At 43.0% G+C, this 26,105-nt stretch overlaps 1 protein-coding gene across 2 annotated transcripts in view; it reads left to right on the top strand.

Annotated features, from left to right (window-relative positions):
- ZFAND3 (zinc finger AN1-type containing 3) overlaps positions 1 to 26,105 on the top strand; it is a 242,605-nt gene that overhangs the window by 206,093 nt on the left and 10,407 nt on the right. For both annotated transcript variants that reach the window (XM_040983308.1, XM_040983307.1), the window contains one exon: positions 13,425 to 13,592. In XM_040983308.1, coding sequence (XP_040839242.1) covers positions 13,425 to 13,592 — 168 coding nt within the window. The remainder of the gene's footprint in view (positions 1 to 13,424; positions 13,593 to 26,105) is intronic.

Genomic DNA, 26,105 nt, shown 5'->3' on the forward strand with positions numbered 1-26,105 from the left:
AGACCCAGAGGAATTTCCTGGCTCCTGACTTTGGATTGGCTCAGCTCTGGCCTTTGCGGCCGCTTGTGGAGTCAATCATTGGATGGAAGATCTTTCTATCTCTCCTCTCTGTATATCCGCCTTTCCAATTATAAAAAAAATAAAATCTTAAAAAAAAAGTTGGGATGTAAAAAGGGAACTTGTATGATTTTGAATGGGAGGTATTAGCTGCTGCATTGGTTTTCTAGTTTGACATTAGCTGACAGTTTCCATGACTGATGCAGTTCAGCTCTACTTGGTCTTTGGTGTCTTGCTGACAAATCTATTCATAGAAGGTTGAAATCCCATTTGTAAAGGTCTTGGTCATCATCCTTCCTGAAACAGCACTTACAGTAATTGGTACAATTAAGAATAGGTCCTTGTTGGGGTTGGAGGAAGAGAATGACTTTTTTAATGTGGCTAGATGTTAAAGCGTACATACAAGCGAGCGCTGAGTTCACTCACTACGGGGTTTTGGCCCTACTGTTAACTACCTGCTACAGCCACCTTTTCATGCCTTACCCATCACACATATGCACTGCCAATATTTCTTGGAAAGCATTCAGCCTGCATTCAATTATTCCAAGTATGTGACTACTCTGATTTTGTTTTATTTACTTACTTAAATTTGATTTCCTACCAAAAAAATTCGAAGAATGTCACATACCATTCATAAAATTCTACAGTGTTAAACTCTGGCTTTATCTGTGCACATGTTACTGTGTTTTTTATTATATGCACATCCCTGAACACCTAAGCAAGTAATAGACTTTATACTTTTTTTTTATAGTGAAAACCTTAAATAATTTTTAAAGATTTATCTGTTCACTTGAAAGGCAGAGTTTGAGAAGGAGAGAGACATTTTTCATCCACTGGTTGACTCTTCAAATGGTTGCAATGGCTGAGGCTGGGCCAGGCCGCGGCTAAGAACTTCATCTTAGTCTCCCTTGTGTGACAGGATCCAAGTACCTGAACCATTTCCCACTGTTTTCCATGTGCCTTACTGGGAAGCTGGAATCTTAAGTGGATCAGGCTGGACCTGAACTGCCACCAGTATCATAAGCGGTGCTTTAACCTGCTTCAACATAACTCTAGTCTTCCAAATTAGGAACTTTATAAAATTAATAAATCATTGAAGAAAACTGAGTAGAATTGAGCTTGATATGTTAAGTATTTGTTTCTTATATGTTTCAAATGAACTGAAGATAATTTTCTCAACCAAAAATTTTAATGCAAAAAAATTTTAATGCAAAATTGCTTGCCTTTGATTTTTCCAACAGCTCATTTTACAAATGGAGTCCTCTTTTTAAATTTTTCAAAATATTTAGGTATGTATGTATTGAAAGATTTCAACCAAGAGAGATCTTTCATCTACTGGTTTGTTGCACCAAATGGCCACAGTAATCAGGGCTGGGCTAAGCTGAAGCCAGGAACCAGAAGTTTCTTCCATGCCTCTGTCATGGCACAGGGGTCCAGGGACTTGAGCTGTCCTCCACTGCTTTCCCAGACCATTGGCAGGGAGCTGGATCAGAAATGGAACAACTGAGACTCAAACAAGGCCCACATGGGATGCTGGGGTTGCAGGTAGCGTCTTTGCCTACTACTCTGCAACACTGGTCTGGCTCATAAACCATTTTTTAAAGGCAGTTTTCTTTAACCCTCCTAAACTCTACATATGTGGTAGTGTTTTCATCAACACTGATGTAACCCTCACTAAGCTTCACCTACTGAATTCATTCAGGAAGAAAAAATTGTGTAAGACTTTCTGTGGGCACTCTTTGTCATCATATGATGGAAGAAATCTAGATTAATTTAACCTCACATCAGAAGGAATTAAAATACGGCATGGAAGTTATTTTATTTATCACCGTAAGGATTTGCCCCCAAAGTAAGGAGTCTGAAGATTAGATTTTTTTTTTAAGATTTATTTTTATTATTTTTTTTTTATTGGAAAGGCAGCTATACAGAGAGGAGAGACAGAGAGGAAGATCTTCCATCCGACGATTCACTCCCCAAGTGAGCACAATGGCAGATGCTATGCCGATCCGAAGCCAGGAGCCTCTTCCGGGTCTCCCACGCAGGTGCAGGGTCCCAAAGCTTTTCCGGGTCTCCCACACAGGGTGCAGGGTCCCAAAGCCTTGGGCCATCCTCGACTGCTTTCCCAGGCCACAGGCAGGGAGCTGGAAGGGAAGCGGGGCTGCCGGGATTAGAACCGGCGCCCATATGGGATCCTGGGAGTGCAAGGCGAGGACCTTAACCACTGCGCCACAGCACCGGGCCCTGAAGATTAGATTTTTAGTGGAAGGAACTGAGAGGTAAGAGGGGGAGCTGAATTAAGTGGATGCTAAATGAGAAACAAAAATAATTTAAAAACAAATCAGCTCGTTAATTTTAGCATCTACTCAGGTATGTATGCAAGCTGACTTTTTTAAGCAACAAAATGTAAATGCATAAACATTTTTCCTTACATTAAACCTGAAACACATCCTTGAGGTTGCTAGTATCTCAGTGCAGATTACCGTGATTAGGAACCTGTCCTGTTACAGAAATCTTTCTCCTCCTTCCTCCCTGGCTTTCTGTTTCTTCTCCTTTTTCTCCTCATCTTCTGTTTTCTACCTTTTTAAAAAATTATTTCATTGTTGACTACTAATGGATTATTAAACATAGCAGATTCTGCCCCTATTCTAGAAACTCATTGCAACAAAACAGTTTTAAGATTGACAGTACCTACAGGAAGAATACTTAAACTTGATTAGGGGTTAGGTGATTTTCAAGGGAATATTTGATTTTTGTATGCTTTTAACAACAAATTTTAAAAACAACTTGGATTAATGTTGCAATCATCTTTACCCATTTTTCCACCTCATTTCTGTATTTGGTGTTTCCTGATATATCTGATTAAGTTAACCCTGGACGTGTAATCTTTGCTTTGAAAATCGAAATGTTAGGCACAATGTTGTGTGATGACTTCTGACTTTTCCCTTTCTACAAGCCTTTCCAAATTTTAATCAGTAGTAGGACAAAGTGGCCATGGTGACAGGAACTACTCAGATGTGCAAAGTGAAAACCCTATAGGCTTCAGGCCATTACAGAATGGGTAGTCCTCTCTTAGACTTACTCCATATGTTTAGGGCGTGTAACCCCTAAATAAATATTCCAAAAAAGTAGGTGAGAACATCTGCCCATCTTACATTAGAATAAATCTGAATATATGTGGGAACTAAAAAAATTCATGGAAATGATATTAAAAGATGATTATGGACCCAGTGTGACAGCCTAGTGGCTAAAATCCTCACCTTGCACGTGCCAAGTTCTAATATGGGTGCCGGTTCTAATCCTGGCTGCCCTGCTTCTTATCCACCTCCCTGCTTGTGGCCTGGGAAGGCAGTTGAGGAAGGCCTAAACCCTTGGGACACTGCACCTGTGTGGGAGACCCAGAAGAAGCTTCAGCTGTTGTGGTCATTTGGATAGTGAATCAGCGGATGGAAGATCTTCCTCTCTGTCTCTCCTCCTCTCTGTATATCTGGTTTTCCAATCCAAAAAGGGGGGGTGTGTGTCTTTATAATAAATAAATTTATTCATTTTAAACAAATAAAATTAAATAATGAAAGGAGAGGGAGAGAGAGATCCTCTATTTGCTTGGTCATTTACCAAGTGGTCACACTGACTTAAGGCTGGGCCTGGCTGGAGCCAGGAGCTTAATCCAGGTCTCGTACATGGGCAGCAGGAGCCTAAACACTTAGGCCGTCTTCCTCTGCCTTCTCCAGGCCATTAGCAGGGAGCTGGATCAGAATTGGAGTAACCAGGTCTTGAAGTGGTGTCCATACTGTGTGCTGGCATTTCAGGTGATAGCTTTACATGCTGTGCCACAGCATTGGACCCTGTAACATACATTTTTTAGGAAAATATCCCCTGGGTAGACACTTTATAAACCTTTCAAATTTCTTACTTCTTAGTCGAAAATTAACTGTGATACTGTCTTGCTGGTAAGATGGTAGAAGCTAAAGACTTGCTTGATCACTCTAAGTCTTTGAATCCTCATGGTCGTAGACTGATTTGCAGTTCCATGAATAGAAACTAGATGTGGGCATGTGACCTTTGAGAATCAGGTCTTTCTCTTGGGTTTTGTAATCTTGCTTGCTTTTCTGATTTATTGTACCCTCATGGTGTGTGTTATCTTACTCAGTATTCCACTGAAGCTGTAGATATGATTTTTAAAAGTCGATGCATTGTAATGTTGTTGAACTCTTAAAATACCCAAGCAGGTTATAAAAAGGAAAGATTATTTATTGAGAGTTATTTGTCAGTTTGAATGAGAATTGAAAAATCTATGGGAAAAAAGCAATATGGTTTTGTTGGGCAAACAAGATAGATCTTGCTTACAAAGAAGTGAAAGCTAGGAGGTGGTGCTAGGCCAAGTACTAGCGTCACAGGATGACTGCTGTGTTGCTGATCTAATTCTGCTAACCAGGCACCCCTGCATGGACTCTAGCTCCTGGGGAAGCCCTCCAAAGAACACTACAGTAGGAATGACACGTGATCATCTGGGGTGATGACTGCTGGTTCTCAGATGAACCTAGTCAGAGTTTTTGAGTCTGTGGGCTACCTACTCTCATCTTTGTCTTGTCTGTGAAATTTATGTTGGGAGGGCTGTAGGTGGCTGATACGGTGATTGAGAAGGAAGAGCTTTGATTTCTGCTGATGGGACCCATATTAAGCTATTTCAGAGGCCCAATGGACAACACATAGCAGGCACTTAAGAAATGATGAAATGTGGACTGTTGTCTCAGCTATGAACAGAGTAACTAATCTGGAGAGCTCTGCACCTCAAGCAGATCCAGTAAACTGGGAATTTTGTAGTATACAATAAGATTGTTTTTGCAGGTCATCCTGGGATTTTACTTAATTTTTTAATTCATTCAAAGATTTGGAATGGTTCACCCATGAAGAGTGTTAGTGTGATTGCTAACAGCTGGTTAGAGTCAGGAGAGGGAGAACAGTCAGAAATGGTGTGGCAGTCCACTGCAAGGGGCTCAAGGATCTTCAGTCAGAGGACACCATCAAATAAAAAGAAACGATGGATCAAAGTGCTAGCGGCAGACCCTGGGTGGTAGCAGGTGATGAATTTAGTAGTTAGGTTCCCGTTTCCTGTGTGGGAGACCCAGGTTGAGTTTCAGGCTACTGGATTTGCTGGCATTTGAGGAGTAAACCAGTAGATGGAAGATTTTCCATGTCTGTGTCTCTGCCTTACAAATAAATGAAAATAAATAAGTAACACAGGATGATTTAGGGGAAGAAAAGCAGCCAACTCATCTCATTTGCCTAAATGTCCCTTCCTTGCCAAGGCACAGGTGGCACATACCCTGTGCAGTGTGCCTAGGTGCCAAAACAACTGTGCTGGTCACACGATAAGGACTATCCCTCCTTACTTGTGTCAGCTTGCGAGATGTTCCCTGAAACTTCACATTTCTGGTTCTCCATAAGTAACAGAAAAGGAATGCAATTAAAAGTTTTCTTCCTTAAAACTAAATAATGTGACTGAAAGACCTAGAGAAAGAAAGGAAGACAACAGTGAGTGAAAGAAGGAGAGGAGGAGGGAAAGAATCTAGGGAATTGCTCAGTTCACAGAACATTTCACCAAGATTGTTGGAAAAGTTTGCTTGATTGAATGAATGAGAAGCTAAACATGTGCTTGAGAACAGTGAGAATAATTATAGTGTAGGAATATTAAGTCATATTGGGAAATAATTTTCTTAGATACATTTTGGCTAATAATAAGGTATTTAGAAATATCTTTATTAGATTTGTATATGTTTCATGGTGAAGTAGTTTAATGTTTGCAACTTATTTTCTAATGGGGTTTATAAATATAGAGGAAACAACTAAAAGAATGTTGAAAATTTAACAATTATTGGATTTGTATGGAGAATATACATTTTTTATCATATCCTTTATACTTTGAAATTTCTAAGAACAGAATGCTAAAGACTGAATGTTTTATTCTAAGTCTGGGAACAAAGATGCTCTCTCTCAATACCTGTATTTGGCATCATAATTTTTTTGTGATCTTTGGATGATTTTGTAATTCCTTAATTCTGTTGTCAAGTTGTTCCACTAGAATAAGCTTCCAGATTACTGTGTGCCAGGGAATTTGCTGGTAAGGTGGGCTATAAGGAAGAGAGGAATCCAGTCCCGTTTTTTAGGGCATGCCAATGGGGCATGTGTGAGTGCCTGACTCCTGAAGGGCCTGAATTACCATGACTTATGGCTTGGCTATGTTCTGTTGCTCTTCAAGCTGTGTTTCAATCAAAAAAGCCTATGCAGAAGTGACTTTCTGCATTGTTGTGAGGGCCAGAATCAGTTAGTTAGATAATAACACCCCCACGACTCCAGGAGCTCCAGGGCCTCTCCTAACAGTCGTCCTCCACAGTGACCAGCCAGCCCTTATCTCCTAGGCTTGTGTTCTGGCATTAAGGAAGATTCAGAGGTTCGCTTTCAGTCCTGAGGTTGTGATAGAGCATGACCTTCAGTGTATAAAGCAGAGAGCACAAGGGTTGGCTTGGAAGAAGAGGGGTTATTCAATCTGGGTTTGTGAGCAGCTGACTTCTAAAGTGAGTGTGATCCTAAAATGTGGTGCCCTAAGTGCTATTTCAAGCAGGATCATCTCCGTCTCAAATGAAGATGCCAGTGTTAGCCATGAAGTTTTGATAATTAGCCTCTTGAAGTACTATACCTCTGTCCAAATTCGTGGCTTTTAACAGGCATGCTATGAGCCCATTAGGAATATAAGAAAGGAAGAGAGCATCTCACTTGAACAATGGTTATTGAGTAGTGAGGGCATCTTCTGTCTTGAAGTCTCTTGTGGCATATTGTGGAATGTAAGGAGAGGATGAATACGATTCCTGCCTACACTCTGAAAGCCAAACTTGTGGGAAGACACAGAGGAAGTACCTATAAAGCAGAGTGTTTTGTTTTGTTTTGTTTACTACTTACCTGTTTTTTCAGTGGATGTAATATTTTTTGTGGACAGAGGTTTTCGCAGCTTAAGCTCCTTTTAAATGGTCAAGGGAGAGACAGCAGTGATGTGTGAGGGTTCATTAATTATTGCTCTTACTGATGTTTGTTCAGGCTGTTGAGATCATAAATGTCAACCTGTCAAGGGACTGTGATAGGTTCTTAAAAAAACTGATTGAATCCCTCAAAGGCTGTCACAGAGCCTGAGTTAGATTCATCTTCCTGCCGTGGAAGTGGAGGGTGGGGTGGGGTGAAAAGAGTGGAATGAATTTCTTGTCTTTGTTGCCACTTGGCCTCACCGGCAGCTCTGTTCGCTGTGTTGGAATGCAGCTTGTATAGTGGGCCATGAGCCTGCTCGGGATGCCACAGGGCCCCAGCCATGAGTAGCGGCCCAAGGTGCATGTGGGCTGCCAGCTGCTCAATGACAGCAGGTTAAGAGAGATTGGGTTTCAGTTCTGACAGGCCTGACACAATTTATTTGGAAATTTTGGGGTGAGAACACGAGTAATAAAGACAAGAACAGTGACAGTAAGGAACAAATGCGAATTTCTGTCAGAGACAAAACAGAATTTTAAAAGCAGCAGCTCTGTTGTCTCCAGTCAAGCTTTCCAGTTAAACTGTGTCTCAAATTGAACCATGTAATGTAGCTTTCTTCAGCTGGGTACAAAAGAAAAAATAATTATTTAAAAGAGCCTATGGTTTTAGAATTATTGTACTTATTCTTCTGTCATAAATTAAGTGATAGTTACTTTTAAAGCAAAAGAAACAAATAGGTTAAAATACTTATTAGATTTTCCTCTGTTATTTCATCATATAATTATTCTTGATCAGACATTACTTTGACTGCAAGATCTGATGTAGTCCATTTCTCTTCCTTTTACATACCTGGTAGAAAAAGATGAAATCTGCTAAGCACCAAGAACTTGTAGGAGAGTTAGCTAGCTCTGCATGAGTGTATCCCGACTAGATTATTTTCTCAAGAAAAAGCATACTGGGAAAAAAAAATCTGCATTGTTGGCCGTTTATGAGGGAGCTTAATTAGAAGTCCCTCTTAACTCCTGGGGTGGGAGCAGTTTCCAGCTTGCCGCTGCCGCTCCTCCTGCTGCTAATGAGTGTGCCGCTTGCAAGGACTCCTTCCTTCTGACAGCTGAAGCTGCTCTAAGAGGTTTCTGCTCACCTTTCCCTCCACATTTAACTCTTCCCACCTGAGTTCAGAGTAGGCAAGCAGATAATTTCATCGTTGTTCAGGAGATAAAAATGCTGCAAGGAAATAGGAATGTTATTTGTGAGCAAAATGTAAATGATCAAAAGATTAATTCAGTCACGAATGAACAGTAAATGGTTCCTGTAATGTTAATCAGGTTTGGATCCATTCTTTTCAATAGTATTTTTTGTTAGTTGATATAAAATATAATATTGAGTAGTTGAATTATTTAGTTTGTTATTGTGTAATTAAAATCCTTGCACTGTACATCTGTTTTTCTTATTTAGGCAACTCATCCTGTGGCACAAGGTTTCATTAAGTAATTAGCAAAGGAGATGTGAATTTCTTAGGTAGACATGCTGATGATATTATAGACTAGACTACTACTTGTTTTGTTGGCTTCTAATTAAGATGCTAAGTTGACTTGTGAGAAGGTGGCCCAAGAATGATTTGCTTGCCAGAAGTTACCATTGTGGCTTTCCAGATGATAGTATGAGGATGGTGGTGAACAGCTGGAGAAACCACTTTCCTCCCGTGGTAGGGAGCATTAGAGAGCTCAAGGATTACTTTCCATCTCTGTAGAACCAGCTGAGAAGGGAAAGTGGGCATATTTGAGAGCTTAGGGTTGTGTTCTAATGTTTGAAAATAGTTCATTGATTCTAAAAAACAACAGCTCTAAGCGTTTTTTTTCTTGCTTTAAAGTAATCTAAAACTGCTGTACATGGATGCTCTTGGTGGTAGAATTGTAGATGTCAGGACGCTAATGCCTTTCTGAAAACCCACCGGGCTCCAGTATACTTCCAGGATAGCCCGAAGTTGACAGCATTAGAATCCTCCCTTAGGACCCAGTGTTACAGGGATACCCCATGCCTGCTGCCTGCCAGGACGGAGGACTCAATAGTTTCTGATGTGCAATGGTTACAGGAAAACATCAGCCCAGGACCATGGCACAGCCCTATTTTGGTGGCATTATTGAAATCTCATTGATGGATAAGTTGGGGAGTCAGACTGGGCACACCTAACTTTGGGGGAGTACATTAAATGACTTAGTAGTAATAAGCAGTGATGATTATGTTTATTTAAGTGTGAATTTGTTTTCCAGTCACAGGAATCATTTATTAAGAAGTATTTTCTTCACATATCACTCTTTGTTTGAAAATAGTTAGCTTTGAATAACACTACTGCACTTGGGATTTCTTTCTCTCCCTCCCTCCCTTCCTCCCTCCCTTCCTCTTTCTTTCTTTCTTTCTTTCTTTCTTTCTTTCTTTCTTTCTTTCTTTCTTTCTTTCTTTCTTTCTTTCTTTCTTTCTTTCTTTCTTTCTTTCTTTCTTTCTTTCTTTCTCTCTCTCTCTCTCTCTCTCTCTCTCTCTCTCTCTCTCTCTCTCTCTCTCTCCCTCCCTCCCTCCCTCCCTCCCTCCCTCCCTCTCTCTCTCTCTCTCTCTCCTTTTCTTTTTTTCTTTTTCTTTTCCTTTCCTCTTGGCCCTTGTTGGTTTGCTTGTTTTTAGCTTTATTACAATTACATTAAATTGTCTTTTTCTTGTAGCAAAGGTTTGGAGGTGAGTGTTTGGTGGGTAAACAGACATTTGACAATTTGCAGCACATTTATTTGACATGAACTTGCATTTCTAGACATATACCCAGTTTTATCAGAGGTGTGGACAGAATAGACTCCAGAATCCCAGAGGTCCCCTTTCATGTGAGGGGTGTGCCAGCACCATGCTAAGTCCCTCCTGATTTTAATTAATAATGATGAAAAGGCTTCTGTTGTTACCCTCCTACCACCACCAAGACCTGATCAGGGAAATAATTTCTAATATAGGAGCTTCAATTTTAGGAACTTGTCTCAGAACAACCATTATTTTTACATTTAAATTTTTCTGTTTTTGGGCCCGGCGCGGTGGCACAGTGGTTAAGGTCCTCGCCTTGTACGCCCGGGATCCCATATGGGTGCCGGTTCTATCCTGGCAGCTCCGCTTCCCTTCCAGCTCCCCTGCCTGTGGCCCGGGAAAGCAGTCGAGGACGGCCCAAAGCCTTGGGACCCTGCACCCGTGTGGGAGACCCAGAAGAGGCTCCTGGCTTCGGATCGGCATAGCATCTGCCGTTGTGCTCACTTGGGGAGTGAATCATCGGACGGAAGATCTTCCTCTCTGTCTCTCCTCCTCTCTGTATATCTGCCTTTCCAATAGAAAAAAATAATAAAAATAAATCTTTAAAAAAAGTTTGCTTTTTTTTAAAGATGTATTTATTTTTATTGCAAAGTCAGATATACAGAGAGGAGGAGAGACAGAGAGGAAGATCTTTTGTCCAATGATTCACTTCCCAAGTGACCACAACGACTGGTACTGTGCTGATCTGGAGCCAGGATCCAGGAATCTCCTCCAGGTATCTCACATGGGTGCAGGGTCCCAAGGCTTTGGGCAGTTTTCAACTGCTTTCCCAGGCCACAAGCAGAGTGCTGGATGGGAAGTGGAACTGCCAGGACTAGAACTGGTGTCCCTATGGGATCTTGGTACTTTTTAGGAGAAGACTTTAGCCGCTAGGCCATCACACTGGGCCCTAGAATTTTCTTTTTTTATAAAACAACAACAAAAGGTCTAAGCAGAGTTATTAATACAAATAGTGTAATTGCTGGTTTGTGAAAAAAGCCCCCCCCCCCCCCCAGAACATTGTGCCTCCTACAAGGTGAATTTCTTTTGGCTGGCTGCTTTGTAATGATTTACATTTAGATTGTTGCTCTGTGGGAAGGGGTGGGGGGCTGGCTTGTCTGGGACTCCCTCCATGTCCGCATTGGCTGCATCTGAACAGCAGTGCTTGGAAATAGACTGAACTCACTTTCAGTTGTTTTCATCAGTTATTCTCATCAAAGGTTGGTGTGAATTGGGGGAAGCATCATGTAGGATTGGAAGTTAAATGAGATGAAAAATGAAGTTTGTGATTGTGAAGAATGGCGTAGGGCCTACCTACGCCAGTGCACGGTCTGGTGGGACTGGAAGGCTGCTACCACTGTCACTGCCTGGGCCAGTGAAGGGCCGCAGTGAAATAAACTCCCTTACTCAGAAGCAGGCAGGGGAAAGTGGACTTCACTGGACTGCACTTCTCACTAGAACCAATGCAAATGAAAAGTCGTAACTGCCTGGAGTATAATGCATTCAATGAGTAAAACAGGTGACATTTCCTGTCCTCCTGAAGTTTACATTCTCTTGGATAATGTCTGAAGATAAGGGAGGGTCTAAGGAAACGGGAGGGGGTGTTTGGAAAGGGAAGTATGATCTAGACATGGAGATGCAAGAAGAAAGCTTCATTGAAAAGTGTGACACCAAGAGAGTTCTTAAAAGAAATGAAATTTCTTGTAGAACTAGGTAAGGAGCGTTCAAGACAGGAAACAGAAGCTGCCCAGACTAGGAGGTAGGAGACAAGGAGGCTTGTAGAAATGTAGCAAAGGGAGACAGGAGCTAGAGATGTGGGGTGATAGCTGAAGGCAGGTGGTAAACGTATATGGCTTTTGAGAGTCATTATCTGTATTTGGATTTTTTTCCTCTGAAAAGGGATACTGATCTGTTAGAAGATTTTGAGCAGGAAAATGATTCTAGCTTGACTTTTTAACAGTCACTTGATTCCTATGAGGAAAATGGAGTATAAAGGCATAGGAGTCAACAGGAAGAGAGTTACTGGATGAGATGGTAATGACGGGATAGAGCAGAGTAGTGGAACGGTAAGAGTAGTGGGATCTGTAGGACCATCTAGGAAACTTCCGTAAGCTTTTTGTTTTGCTTGATTTTTTTTTTTTTTTTTAAAGCACAAGCCAGTTTGGCGCTGTCTTGGAGATGTATTCTCATTGTGTGGTGGCAGCTCTTCCAAGAAGGCAGTGCCCAGTGTATTACTGTGTTTCTGAAAGTGAGAGTTATGTACAACCCACTTGTAATGTGGACGTTACTGCCTTTTTTGAGGTTTATAAGATGCAGGCAGTCACACTTGACATCTCCCACCTGCCAGTTTGGTACACTCCTGGGTTTGCAGTGCCTTAAGACAGACTACTTAAGAACAAGCAAAGGTGCTGCTTCACTCTTAATAAAGCTGAGTTAATTTTCAATTTTAGAGCTGAGTTTTATGTTAGGAGATTATAGAGGGAGTGATTGTTGTGGTACAATAGGTTAAGCCTACATCTCATATCAGTGTCTGGCTTGAGTCCTAGCTACTCTACTTCCAATCCAACTTCTTGCCAAACACACTTGAAAAGGCAGTAGCTGAAGGTTCAAGTACTTGGGTCCTGATGTCCTGTTGACACTTTCTGGCTCCTACTATGCCAACTCTCTCTACTGGTTTTTGGTCCAACTGAACCAGTGGGTGAAATTTTGATTTTCTCTTTCTTCCCCTTCTGTGTAATCTTGCTTTTCAAATAAATAAATAAATACTTCTTTCTAAAAAGGTCACAGAGATGGGGCCGACATTGTGGCATAATGGGTTAAGCCACTGCCATATGAGCAGTGGTTCAAATTCCTGCTGCTCCACTTTTGATCCTCCATCTCCTGGTTAATGTACCTGGGAAAGCAACAGAAGATAGACCAAGTATTTGGGCTCCTGTACCCATGTGGGAGGCCTCACAGGAGCTCTGGGCTCCTGGTTTCAGCATGACCCAGCCCAAGGCTGTCGCTGCCATTTGAAGAGTGAACCAGTAGATGGAAGATCTCTCTATATATCTTTGCTTCTGTCTGTAACTTTGGCTTTCACCTAAATAAAGTAAATCTTAAAAACAAAAATGTTACAATGAGTCAAATAATGCCTTTGCATGTGGAATTCTGCTAATCATAATGGTTTAAAGATTAGTGAGATATAACCTGTTATTTAAAGAATGGTTGTCTACTTGAGGACAAGCAAATAACCAACAAGAGTTAAATGCCACTATATATCTAGGGCCCAGTGAAGAGGTACAAACAAGGAGCTTATTTTGTTTTTAAAGAATCTGGTTTGTGTTGAGCTGTTCCACCCTTCTTTCTAACTCAGGCCTTCCCCTCTCAGAAGTCAGCCCCAAATTGTGCATACTTGTCTCAATTTGTATAGTATAAACCAAGTGTCTTACCATTCCAATTCCTTTCTGGATAAGGACATTAGCTTGGCCAGAAGAATGAAGTCAGTACTGCTTTTCAGGCCAGGCACTAATCCTGATTTCCAAATGTGTTGTTCTGGTCAGATTCACAATCTGAGAATGAGGCTTCACCAGTCAAACGACCACGACTACTGGAGAACACCGAACGGTCTGAGGAAACCAGCCGGTCTAAACAGAAGAGTCGACGTCGGTGCTTCCAGTGCCAAACCAAACTGGAGCTGGTGCAGCAGGAGTTGGGATCCTGTCGCTGTGGTAAGCATCTCCCCACGTGGGCTGCTGGGGCAGGATCCAGAACAGACTGGCACAACTTGGGAGATGATTCTTAGGAGAAGACCGAATCCTTCAGCCTTCTGAGTACTTCCCTGCCAGCTGTGGGGTTAGTGCTTGAGAAATTGGGGTTCTTATGGAATGGTTTATGTGAGCCCAGATTTTGCTGTTGATGAATGCTGCAAGGTAATTTTAAATCCTTAATGAGTCAGGGCAAGCATACTGTGTTTGCCAAGCTGGATTCTGGTGCCTAGCCAACTTCCTTCGTATGAAAGGAAGGATCTGTTTGATGTTTGCAAATTCAAGTTCATGTGAACTACTGGAGAGTTTCAGGAGTTTGGTCTGTTACCAGTGTTAAGGAGCCTACCTGGTTATTTGCCTCTGGGTTTTCTAACACAGTCCTTTGGGTGCTTCTGTGGAATTTCCCTATTCCATGTTTTTGCTTCCTTCTTGAAAAGCACTGAGTTCTGGGTATTACCCAGGAATGCCTGAGCAGATCCTGCAATTGGTCCATCAGGTGTGCTGTCCAGCTGTGACAGTGGCTAGTACTTCCTCTCTCTGCCAGGTAGGCAGTGAGAATTCATAGTTTAGTGCTGAAATCCACAGGTGAGATAGGCACGTCTCCCAGTGTGCCCTTCAGCTAAAGAAATGTGGAAATCTGTGTTAGACGACTTCCTGTGTATCCCAGTGAAGCTGGCCTGACCAGGCTTGACTAGACGTGCAGGCTGTTCTGCCATGCTCTTCATCCTCTTGGGCAGCAGGCTCATTTCTGGATACCATTTGGGACTGCACAGGTTTTGAATGATTTAAGGTGTCTCCCTTTCATGTGTTTTTATTCTCCACCAAGCTCTTAAGATTTGTTTGTTTGTGTTTTGTTTTGTTTTGTTTTGTTTTTTGAAAGGTGGAGTAGTAGAAAGGAGAGATCTTCCAATACTGGTTCACTCCCCAGATAGTTAGTTACAATAGCCAGGCATGGGTTGGGCCACAGCTAGGAGCTTCATCTGGCCTCACGTGTAGGCTTAGGCCCAAGCACTTGGACCATCTTCCACGGCTTTCCAAAGTGCAATAGGAGTGATTTGGGTCAGAAATGGCACCCATGTGATGCCTGGTGCAGCTTAACCCACTATGCCATAGTGCTGGCCCTGGTGCCCTATTCCATTCTCCTTGTGGGAAAATTTGACTTTTCTGTTGGGGTAGAAAGTCCTGAGCCTTCCGTTGTACTTTCAGATACAGCCTTACTAAAGAGAGCTGGGAGTTCAGTTTGGCCTACCAAGAACATTACACTTACATGCCCAGAAAATTGACGGCCCACTGCCATACTTTAAATGATGAAGGACAGCAGTGGGCATATTACTATACCTTTGGGATTTTCTGAGAAGTAGCTCACGTGTTCCTCCTGTCTGTCTGCTTGGATTTCTCTAGGAAAGGGTGGTTGGATGGATAATTCCTTGAATATGTGTGAGGTGTTGGTGAAGGTGTTTCACTGTCCTGAAAGGTTTTAGGGGGAAACTCAATAATTTACTGCCGAAAATGATGACCTATGAAGGTATTTTAAACTAAAATACAATGCTTTCTCATTGAATATATATATATATATTTTCCCCCACAATCTTTTCTTCCATTCCCCTTCCATGCTGACAAGAAATTCACATCTCATAAATAATGCTTAAGAGCCATTGCTATATAAATTGAATGTGTTATGAATTGTGATGGGCCTTTTTGTAGCATTCGATGCCTAGAGCAGGAAGAACAGAGGATGTCATTTTCATTAATTTCTAATGAGGTGCCAATTAAAGGCAGAGAAGATGCTCCAAAGGGAAGAGTGGGCAACCTCCCCTGAATCCTCCGCCCTGGGGCAGTCATCCAAACACTGCCAGCAAAGCCTGCTCTAAAAATTCCATTAAATTACAGTCTCATCGAGAGCACACACAGACACATTCAGCTTCCCTTTGATCTTCAAAAGAGCAATTTGTAAGGCTAGTTCTGAGCCTTCTCACATAGGGAACAGCAATAGGTGATGGGAATTGTTAATTGCCAAGACAGTCCATGGGCTTTCAATGAGGAGGTGAATTTTGAAGATGTATTCTCTTCTGCCTCACTATGGCTAGATAACCTTTAAATCGATAATACTGAAGTAACACCTTTTTCCTGTGAAATCTTTTAGGGTACCAATTAGAAGACAGGTGGTGAAGCCAAGGTAATATTTGTCTTCCTAGAGCATAGTCAACAGTTTACCGTCTTAATCTAGAAAACAAGATAAAAATAGGTTTTATTTGTTTGATTTTGTCTGCAGTGGACAAATTGATCAGCTTGTTCTCATTGTGTGAGACTTTTCTTGTCTCTAGAGGTTGCCGCCTAGAGGCTGTTCTGGAATTCAGCCATTCTCAGCCACAGGAATGTGATCTTTTCTGTACAAATCTTGCATGATATACACAGCATGGTTTTCTGATCTCTGTGCATTGCTTCCCAGAGCCACAAAATTAATTGTTAGATATTAGTCTAAGAGCTTGTGTAAGTTTGTTCACATTTTTGATTCATGGTGACGTAACACACTGTAAGATCCCTTTTGGGTCAATAGTGCTTTTACTAATAAGTTTTTTATTCACTTAGAAAGCCCAGAGTGATGTTTTAGATAGAGCCTCTGGAGTAGTTTATCATCTGCAGGCACCTCAGTGGCTGTTCCTACCTCACCATTCACTGTCAAGTCAAATGCAGCAAACTTCCATTAAGCTCTGACTATGCAGGAAACATTTTGCTAGGTTTGTGGGGAATATAGGTACTCCTACTTTCTAGGTCAGCAGTTTCAGATCCTCACAGTTAAAGCAGATTGCTGGCCTCTTCCCTTGGAGCTTCCAATTCAGAAAAGAGTACCCTCTGCTCCTAGGAGGACTATACTTTGAGAGCCAGTGCTATAGGCAGTTCTCCACCCTTGGCAGCTTTGAAAACAGGAGAGGGAATACCTGGCTCAAACAAAACAATTAAGTGTGAAAAGTTTCCCAAGGTATTGCTTTCAGCTTTTTACTTTGAAATACTTTTTTTTTTAAAAAAAAAAAAATTCTGTGAACTCCAGAAAGTGTTTTCTAAAAATATGTATATTACTTTATAAAGTTACAACATCCTGGTACTGACAAAATACTTCAATCAGATCTGTTATCTGGGATGACATGACATTAGCAGATAAAAGCACTGCCTGCCATGCCAACATCCCATATGGATGCCACTTCATTTCCCAGCTGCTCCGTTTCTGATCTTACTTCCTGCTAATGGCTTAATGAATATATTATATATTCTCATATGGTTTGTAGCCTTGCTTTGTCCACATACCATGCTATTTTTAAGATTCTTCACTTTGTGTTTAAGTAGATTGTCCAGAATAGCTGACTTAGCCCTTGATAAACTACTATGCAGCCCATAAAAGGCCAACAAGGCCGTATTTCAAAATCCTTTATAATTGAAGCATGCTCATTTTGTTCATGTTCATCTGCTTAGAGTGAGGAGAGCCAGTCACCTGACAGGGGGCCTCTTCTGTCCCACTCGGGGCTAGCAAAGGGACACTGCTAAGAATCTGGGTAGGCAGTAGAATTGCATCCCTCAATATCAGATGCAGCCTTACTGGTCCATTAAGCCAGCTCCTTCTTTTTTTAACAAAGAAAACTGAAAAGTAGTTGCTTGTCTCAAGTTATAGCCCCATGTGAATAGTGATACTGTGTGCAAGATTGGCTCCAAAATCCAAAGCCTACTGAGAAATGTCTGACCAGGGTGACTCAGCCCCGGGTCTGCCCCATGAGATGCATCTCCCTGACACCTCTTCCATTGCATCTTCAGCTCCCCTGAACCCTTTGATTTCGTAATCTCTCCTCCCAACTTGGCCTGTTCTTATCTAGTTGAGCCTCCAGATCTTACTCAAGATTTTAGACTTGTATGATTCCTAACCAAAGTCATCACCCAGGACCTATAATGATTGAACTATGTGTGTGTCTAAGTACATACACATTCATATACATATAAAAAGTATATATAACATATAAAGTATTTTTAGTGGAAAATAATACAATTTCAGGATGTTTTTTGCTCTTACAAGTTAACAATAGATTGATCAAGAAGTTTTATTAAAAAGATGTCCTTTCTAAAGCCTTTAATGTGTAGTTAAAACTAATTTGTGTTTAGCATGTTCTATGTAAGTAATAGCTGTTACACACACTCAGTCTGCCAATGAAGTCTTGCTGTGATTACCACTTAGGCAGTTCTTCTCGAGTATGGGCCTCACCCTGCACTTCAGAGTCTTCTCACTTGATATCAGTGAGATTTTTATCAGTTGTGTTCTCTTCCACTTAGGAATGTATGCCTTCTGCTTGTCTAACATGTCTTCTCCCGCTGGTCTCCTATCCCCTGCCAAGTGCTGACATCCTTAGAAGCCAAAACCACATGTGCTTGGGCTGCTTCCCGCAGTCTGTGTTGGAGGACATGGCCTCTGCTGAGTGCCTTGTCAGTGCTAGCAGCATACCAATGGTAGAAGTCAAAGAAATGTGCTGTTCTGCTGAGCCTGCTGGTGATCACTAGAGCAGAGTCTTCCTGGATGCTCTGGAGGGCAGGGCCAAGCAAAGTGAGGCAGGTAATGGGCCAGTCGTTGTGTAAGTCCATGAGCTCAGGGTGTGTGCACAACCTTGAGCCCTCCCAGAAAAGTGTTTGACTGAAGAGGTAAGATGTAAGTGGAGGACTTCAGCATTATTTAGTGTTACATGCATTTCCCTGCGCTTATTTTTATTGATGGATGGAAATAATCAGACAAGATAAGGTGGCACTGCTTTGATTTAGTTAACATATTTGATGTGGTTGTGGATTTGGGAAATGCTATATTTGGGTAAGTAAAAGCTGTGTTTCATGTTGAATTGGTCATGAATAAGACAGCCTCTTAAAGGTCACAAAGACTAGCAGATTAGAGGCCTGCCTTGTGTAACCGTACTGGTCTCTCATTCCTGTCTGACCAGTGTGCTGCTGTTTAACACAGTATGTATGTACTTAAAAGACCTTCAAGCATCTGGTGCTGGTCCAGTCTCTGAACACAGAACCTCGTCAGCATACCCTGGTGGGTAATGTACTCCTTACCATCTCCAGCTCGGCATCTTGTGTTACTAGGCAGCTTGGGTTGACAAGGGCCTTCTTTGCCTAAGATTGACCTCCCTATATAACACGTATTTGTTACTCCTCACTCTTCCCCAAGAGCCACCTATCACAAATTCCTTTCTGCAGAAGTCTGTGTTTCATATATTTGAGCCGAATGACTTAGGTGTGCCAGCATCTGAGTTCCTCCAACACCCAGTACAGTCACAGGAACCAAAGAACTCATGTTGAAACATTGTGGAGGACAGGAATGCCAGATTGAGTGCTCAGTTTCTGTGCCTGCAGTTTTACTCATCAGGGGCCTTCTTGAAATTTGGGTGTGATTTCTAAGAAAGCCCTTCATCTGGTGACCTTATGCTGAGACCACATAATAGTCTTTTGTTCTGGGGAGCCCATGATTGGCCTCTCTATAGATTTCCCAGAGAATATTGAAGTTGTCACACCATCCTCCCAGACCACAGGAGCTGCAGAGTGGGGACTCTTCTGTGCTTCTCAGTTCCTACTGCAGTGCCTGGTGTGCAGTAATGTTTAGTGAGCAGTTGACTAGATTATAAAAACGCTGCACTGTTGCAGTTGAGAGCCTCTGGATAATAGAAGAGATAATAGCTTCATTGAGCACTACTATATACTGGGTGCCTGCACTGAGTCCTGTCATTTGACTCATAAAAGAATTGTTGGCTAAATGGTAACACAAGTTTTTTGGCGGTGAAGACTCAAGCTTTGGTTTTAAGTAACTCAGAAACACTTAGAGAACACCTGAAATTTTATCCCAGATCTATTGATCTCTCAGAATCCCACCACTTTTTCATGTCTCCAGAGTTACCCTGGGGGTACCCTCCACTGAGCGACTATGGCATTGGTTGTCCATGTTTTTACCAGTGTAGATTTCTTAACTACTTCCCATTTGGAAAGGTGTTTTTTATTGAATGTTGACTAGTACAAATGTATGAAGTCTACTTGAGTGAGTCCCATGAGACAGAGTCAGTTACACATCTGGGTAAGAGGCTTGGATAGCACAGGGCCCTCAGACCTGGAACTTTCCTGTCATGCATTGTCTTGGGGGGAGCACTTACCTCCTCCTGACATGCATGTTCCAGTTTCCCTTGAATACTAATTTATGTCCTCATTGTCTTTGGAAACTTACCTTCTCCAGGATACCTAATACTGCCGACCTCTCCCTGGTGCTCCCGACTTGTTACACATTGCTGAGATGTATTGATTTTATTTGCAGTTATTTCTTCCTTTCCTTCTTATGACCTTCAACTGTTCTCCTTTCTTATGTCTCTTGCTGTCTCTAAAGGCAGAAACTAATGACTTTTTTCCCTTTTCTCTATCACCCAACCCCTAAGATAGAGCTCTGTAAACAGTGCACAGATGACCCATAAATACTTTTGACTCCTTGAGCCTGATAGCTGCTTTCCCGTGCTGGACTGACAGCCCAGCACTGGAATCGGAATCCTTTATTTATTAGATGAGATTGCTATAGCACTTCTCCTCTGAGAAGATCAGTGCGGGGGAAGTTTGTTTCCATTTCTGGAAAGTGCTTTTGCCTAAGCATACCAAAGTCCTGATAAGATCACAGGCTCAATGGCTAAATCTCACATTGCAAGCACCAGGATCCCATATGGGCCCCGGTTCATGTCCTAGCTACTCCACTTACCATCTAGCTCCCTGCTTATAGCCTGGGAAAGCAGTGGAGGATGGCCCTAGCCCTTGGGACCCTGCACCCACATGGAAGCCCCGGAGAAAGCTCCTGGCTCCTGGCTGTAGATCAGCTCAGCTCCAGCCATTGTGGCCACTTGGGGAGTGAATCAACAGATGAGGGAATCTTTCTGTCTGTCCTTCTCTTCCTAAATCTGGTCTGCTTTTCCAATAAAAATGAATAAATCTTAAAAAAAAATCACAAGATATTGCCACTGCTGCTTGGCCACTGTGGCCTTGAGATGCAAGCCACAAGGAAGACCATGCAAATCAAGTTTTCCTGTGTTGTCACCAGCAATGAATCGCAGTAAGATTCTATGGCAGGTAGCTACACAAACTCTATGGTGTTGGTCTGTGCTGTAGCCAGTGTTAAAAAGGAAAACTTGTTTTTAGCACCACTGCCATCTTTTAGAAGGCAGGTGTAGAGAAGGGCACCACCTCGGAGGTTGGTGTGTCTGCCCAGTAGCCACACTCCCACGCGTAAAGTGTTTGTTGGACTCCAGCTCTCACGGTTGTTTCAAGGGGCACTAGAATTGTTTTAGTCCCTGAGACTCAAAAGTGTAGTGCTAGGGAGTTAGGTCCCTTGGCAGAACCCACAAGGGGCATGACAGAGGATGGTGCATTTCCAGAGAACCCCAAAGGAGCAAAGCTTGCGTGGCCTGGGGGAGTGAGTGCTGAGTGGTGGCACTCTCCTAGCTACTGGGAAAAGGAGCTGTCCCATGTAAGACATGACTAGTTAATGCTGTGAAATATTGGGGCAAAACTCATAGGCAAAACACACAAAAATAAACTTTAAAAGATCAGTGTGTCAGCCCTATAGATCATTGGAGAAGCCTAAAATAACAGCTGGCTTTGTTGCAGTCACTACCTTCCCACATCTTGTGTTTAGCTGTTATAGTCATCCTACTCAGTTGAGCTCAGGAAGTGGATGCGTCACCGTGAGGCTTTGCAGACAGACGAAAGGTACACAGTGCTGACACATGGGCATCGCCAAACTTGGACTGCCCTCAAGCTTGCAGTCCAGAACACTCCACCCTCTACTGTCAGACTAGGAGTTGAGGCCACCATGGCTACTGAGGCACCTTAAGAAACAAGGAAATCACAGTGTTGGTGAGAAAAAGAAAAGGAATCAGAGAAAGAGTACACATGCGAGGAATAGAAGGGAATAGAAACGGAGCTGTGGCTGGTGGGGTAAGGGAAGCCCACTGCACTTGTCCAACTGGTGACGTTCTTCCATGGCTGCCAACCCCCAGCCTGGGAGGGCTCACTCCCTGGATCTGAAGGGTGTTCTCCAACTTTTGTTGCTTGTGGAGTTGACAAGTGGAGCCACCTGCTCTGTCTGGTGTATTGTTGTAACCCAAGGCAATGTTTGGATATGATTGAAGAGGGGATGGTAGAGAGTACCCCGTCTTTCTTTGGATACCCCCTTGCATGTGATTACAGGCTTCACCAACTATTGTGTTGTTGAAATATTCAGTGACCAGAAAAAAGGTGATACTGTTGTGTGGAAACTTCACAGATGATGTCTTATACGGCAGCTCAACTTTGCATCATCTGAGGCAAGCCTACATCATTTATTCTGACAGGTCCTCTGGAAAAGGACTTTTGGGCTATAGGGGAATATATTAGAGATATTTTTCTTGCCTTGAGCCAAAAGTTAGTCAAGATGCTTACTTTTGGTACCTAAGAAATAGGTGGTTGTAGGCTGTGTGGTGGGAGTTGGCAGAAGTTGGCTGCTGTGGTGAAAATTTGGGCCCGTGGAGCTTGGTCTGCCTCTTCCATACCTGTGCACAGCAGGAGCTTGGTCTGCCTCTTCCATGCCTGTGCACAGCAGGCCGTTGCTCTCCACACATTCTGCTGCTTTTCCCTCTTGCTGGAAGATGACAGCTCTGAGTCAGCACTCACCGTGGCTCAAGTATCTGTTGATGCATACACAAGATGAGTGATATGCTTTCCTGAGCCGTGCGCTGCTATATGACAGATTCACAGGTGTGTTTGTGTGTTTAGATTTACGAATTAAAGGGCAAGATTTGTGTTAACACTCTTGCATCAGTTAAATTGCTCTCCCTTTGAGCTGAACTGTTACATCAGCATTAATTTTCTATGACATGGAATACTTGAAGTATTCAGGTAGAGCAGGAAATGAATGTCAGGGCAACCTCAGCTTTTTAAAAAAAAAAAAAAGATGTATTTATTTCTATTGCAAAATCAGATATACAGAGAGGAGGAGAGACAGAGGAAGATCTTCATCCAATGATTCACTCCCCAAGTGACCACAATGGCCAGTGCTATGCTGATCTGAAGCCAGGAGCCAGGAACTTCCTCCAGGTCTCCCACATTGGTGCAGGGTCTCAAAGCTTTGGGCCGTCCTCCACTTCTTTCCCAGGTCATAGCAGGGAGCTGGATGGGAAGTGGGGCTGCTGGATGGGAAGTGGGATGCCCATATGGGATCCATGTGGCATATTCAAGGTGAGGATTTTAGCTGCTAGGCCACAGCGCTGAGCCCCAACCTCAGCTTTTATGTTCACATCTTCATTCTTTCACTCCTGAGCTACACCGAAGTTGCAGTTGCAGGAGAATGTCCTGAACCCGCTGGGACATCTGTGGTTGACTCTCAAAGTAAGCTCAGTACATGGTGGCTCATGTTAGTAATGGAAGTGGAAAAACATAATTAGAAAAGTAAACCTGCTGCTGTAAAAAAATGGGGTGCATTCCAAGCCAGTGCCCCCGTGTCCAGGTGGGGGTGGTCTGCTTTGGGGAGAACAGCTGATGTTAACGTTGTGTATCCTTTTATTGTTAGGAGTAATTTCCCTCTATTTTTAGTAGGTCAAGCATGGCTTAAATTATTTTTTTCCTTCTGCTAATCTTTATTGAATCCTAGAGGTAGAATAACGAATGAAACAAAATCCCTGACCTCTTGGTGCTTTTCTTTGGGAGAGAAATGCAGTACAAGGAAACAAACAAACAAGATAATTTCTGATAGTAGTGAGTGCTGTGATATAATAAAATGACAGGGAGTGCTGAGGCAAGGTGGCAAGCTGAAGGCATTCGGCTACATAATGAGAACAAGATAATGGCCCGGAAGTAGGAAGTAGGAGCAGATGTGTCTGAGAGCAGAAAGCCAGCCAGTGTGGAGGAGCATGGAGCCAGGTGAGGGTCAGTGCAGCCTTTGTAGGGCTTGGCAGAGAGGTTGTTACTCTAGAAAAATATTGCCAGGTTTTAAACAAAGGAGTAATATGATCTGATGAACATGTTCAAAAGAGCCCTCTGGGAGGGACACACACAGACTAAGGAACATGCAACAAGCTGCTTGGACTCCAGGGAGGGAAACAGTAGGAGGCTTTCTTCTGTTACTGTATAAAATTTGAACTTTTCTCTTTATTCATAGAGGAATTATAACAAATTTGAACAAAGTATGTCTTGAGTCATTTAGTCTTTTAGCTGTTGTGTGGGAAAGGCTTGCAGGGCAGCAGAGTCAGCAATGGGACAACTTGTGAGGCCGAGCCGGCCAGGGGCCACTGTCCTTGCCGCATCCTAGCTTCGCTGGCCACCTTTGTGTTGTACCAGCATGCTCTGCGCACTCCTGCCACAGGGCCTTTGAATGAGATAGAGCCTGCCGATAAAGACTGTGTGAGGAATGAGGGGATAGAGGAATGAAGAATGGATCCTTGGGAGGGCATTTAACCTGGAAGTTCAGACACCTGTTAGGACGCCTGCCTTCTGGTTCACAGTATCTGGGTTGCAGTTGTGCTCTGCACCCAGGCCAGCTTCCTGCTGACACAAACTAGGAGAGGCAGACCCGCACTGAGTCTGTGGCTTCAGCCCCTGGCCTGCGGCCGTGTAGGACATGTAGAGAGTAAAAGAGCTCATGGGAGCTCTTGGTTCCCTTTTACTTCTTTTACTTTGATAAATGGATATGGAATACATCATTTTAAAAAGTGAGTGAATCCTAGGTTTGATTTGAATAGTGGCCAGGTGGATATATTGCTGTTCGGTGAGGCAGATGATTTAATGCAAGGGTCAAGAGAATGAAGAGTTCTGTTTGAATATGTTGCAGTTGATTCCTATTAGCCAATCTCCTCAGCAGCTGTGTTTTTTCAAGCAGGTTGTTGGACTTGAGAGGATTTTAAGGGGCAGAGTTCATGGTGGAAGTTCAAAGAACATCACACATTTGAAATTGTAATTCCTTACATCTGAATGAGATCACTTAAGGGAGGGACTATAAAAGCAGGAAATGTAAGAGATTTTGTCCTGGGCAGCTTTCAGAGAGAGGCTAGTAAGGGGCCTTCGGGAGCTGTAACCAGGCAAGGGGGTGGGCTGAGCCGGACTGGGCTGGGGATTTGGGGAACTTTAGGTCCTAGAGGATGAGGAAGAAGAGTGCTTTAAAAAATGGGGGAAGGGCCCAGTGCGATGGCTTAGCAGCTAAAGTCCTTGTCTTGAACGTGCCAGGATCTCATATGAGCACTGGTTCTAATCCGCTTCCCATCCAGCTCCCTGCTTGTGGCCCGGGAAAGCAGTCAGGAACAGCCCAAAGCCTTGGGACCCTGCACCAATGTGGGAGACCTGGAGGAAGTTCCTGGCTCCTAACTTCAGATCGACACAGCACCAGCCATTGTGGTCACTTGGGGAGTGAATCGTTGGACGGAAGATCTTCCTCTGTCTCTCCTCCTCTCTGTATATCTGACTTTGCAATAAGTCTTTTTTTAGGAAATGGACAGATCCTGGTGAGGGGTTAGGGTGAGGGTATTGGGTTGGATTGTGTTCACTCCTCAAACGGCTTCAATAGCCTGAGCAGAGCCAATGAGAAGGCCTCTTTTCCTCCAGGAAAGGTGTGTTTGTACAAGTTAACCTCTAATAGAGATTCAAGATGCCAGCTTCCCTCACCTCTGACTCTTACAACAGTGGCCAGCAGATGTTGTGGGACATGTGAAGCTCAAATTGTGTGAAATGCAGAAAGGCTTGTACTCAGAAGTTTCTCAAACTGACCCTTTTCAGTTACTGTGGTGCAAGCTGCACATAAAGCGAGTGCATTGGTGCCAGTACGGTCTGGGAAACATGGAGACAGCTGAGATTGGTTGCAGTGTGTACAGCCCTTTCCTTTCGCTGGCTCATCCTTTCACATCGCTCCCACCTGACCCCTAGGGAAGTAGACACATGGCCCTTGTAACAGCCTGTACATGACTGATGTAGGGAAATCGCAGGCTTGGCCCCTGCTGTGAGAGGCCTGCAGAGTCCTCAGCCAGACCTGTGGAGATGCCTCACACGGCAGAAAAGCTGCCATCTGGCCTTCTGGGAAAGTTCCTGTGTCCCTTTTATGCTTTTCAGACTGCCTGTGTAATCTTGATATATTTGAATTAGGCCTCTAAAATTTGCATATCTTTAACAGAAACCTTTGCTGAGCTTGTCATTTAGCATGCATTTACAGTCTGTGGAAATGGCTTTGTGAGGAAGGAAACGACAGGAAACACATGTACGTGTTCAGAGAAGATTTCCATGTTGGTTCTCCTTTGTCAGCTATGGCTTCTCTAAGGGAAGGGGAACCACAGAGTTGAAGGCAGGTGGGTACAGGAGGAAGGAATAGGAGTGACTGAAAGTGGGGGTGACATGGTATCTCATTATAGTTTTGATTTTCATTTCCCTGAAGCTGACCATTTGTGTATCATCTTTCATGATATG

The sequence above is a fragment of the Ochotona curzoniae genome, unplaced genomic scaffold (assembly GCF_017591425.1).
Source record: "Ochotona curzoniae isolate NIBS_2020 unplaced genomic scaffold, NIBS_Ocur_1.0 contig_3819, whole genome shotgun sequence".
In the NCBI taxonomy this organism is placed as follows: domain Eukaryota; kingdom Metazoa; phylum Chordata; class Mammalia; order Lagomorpha; family Ochotonidae; genus Ochotona; species Ochotona curzoniae.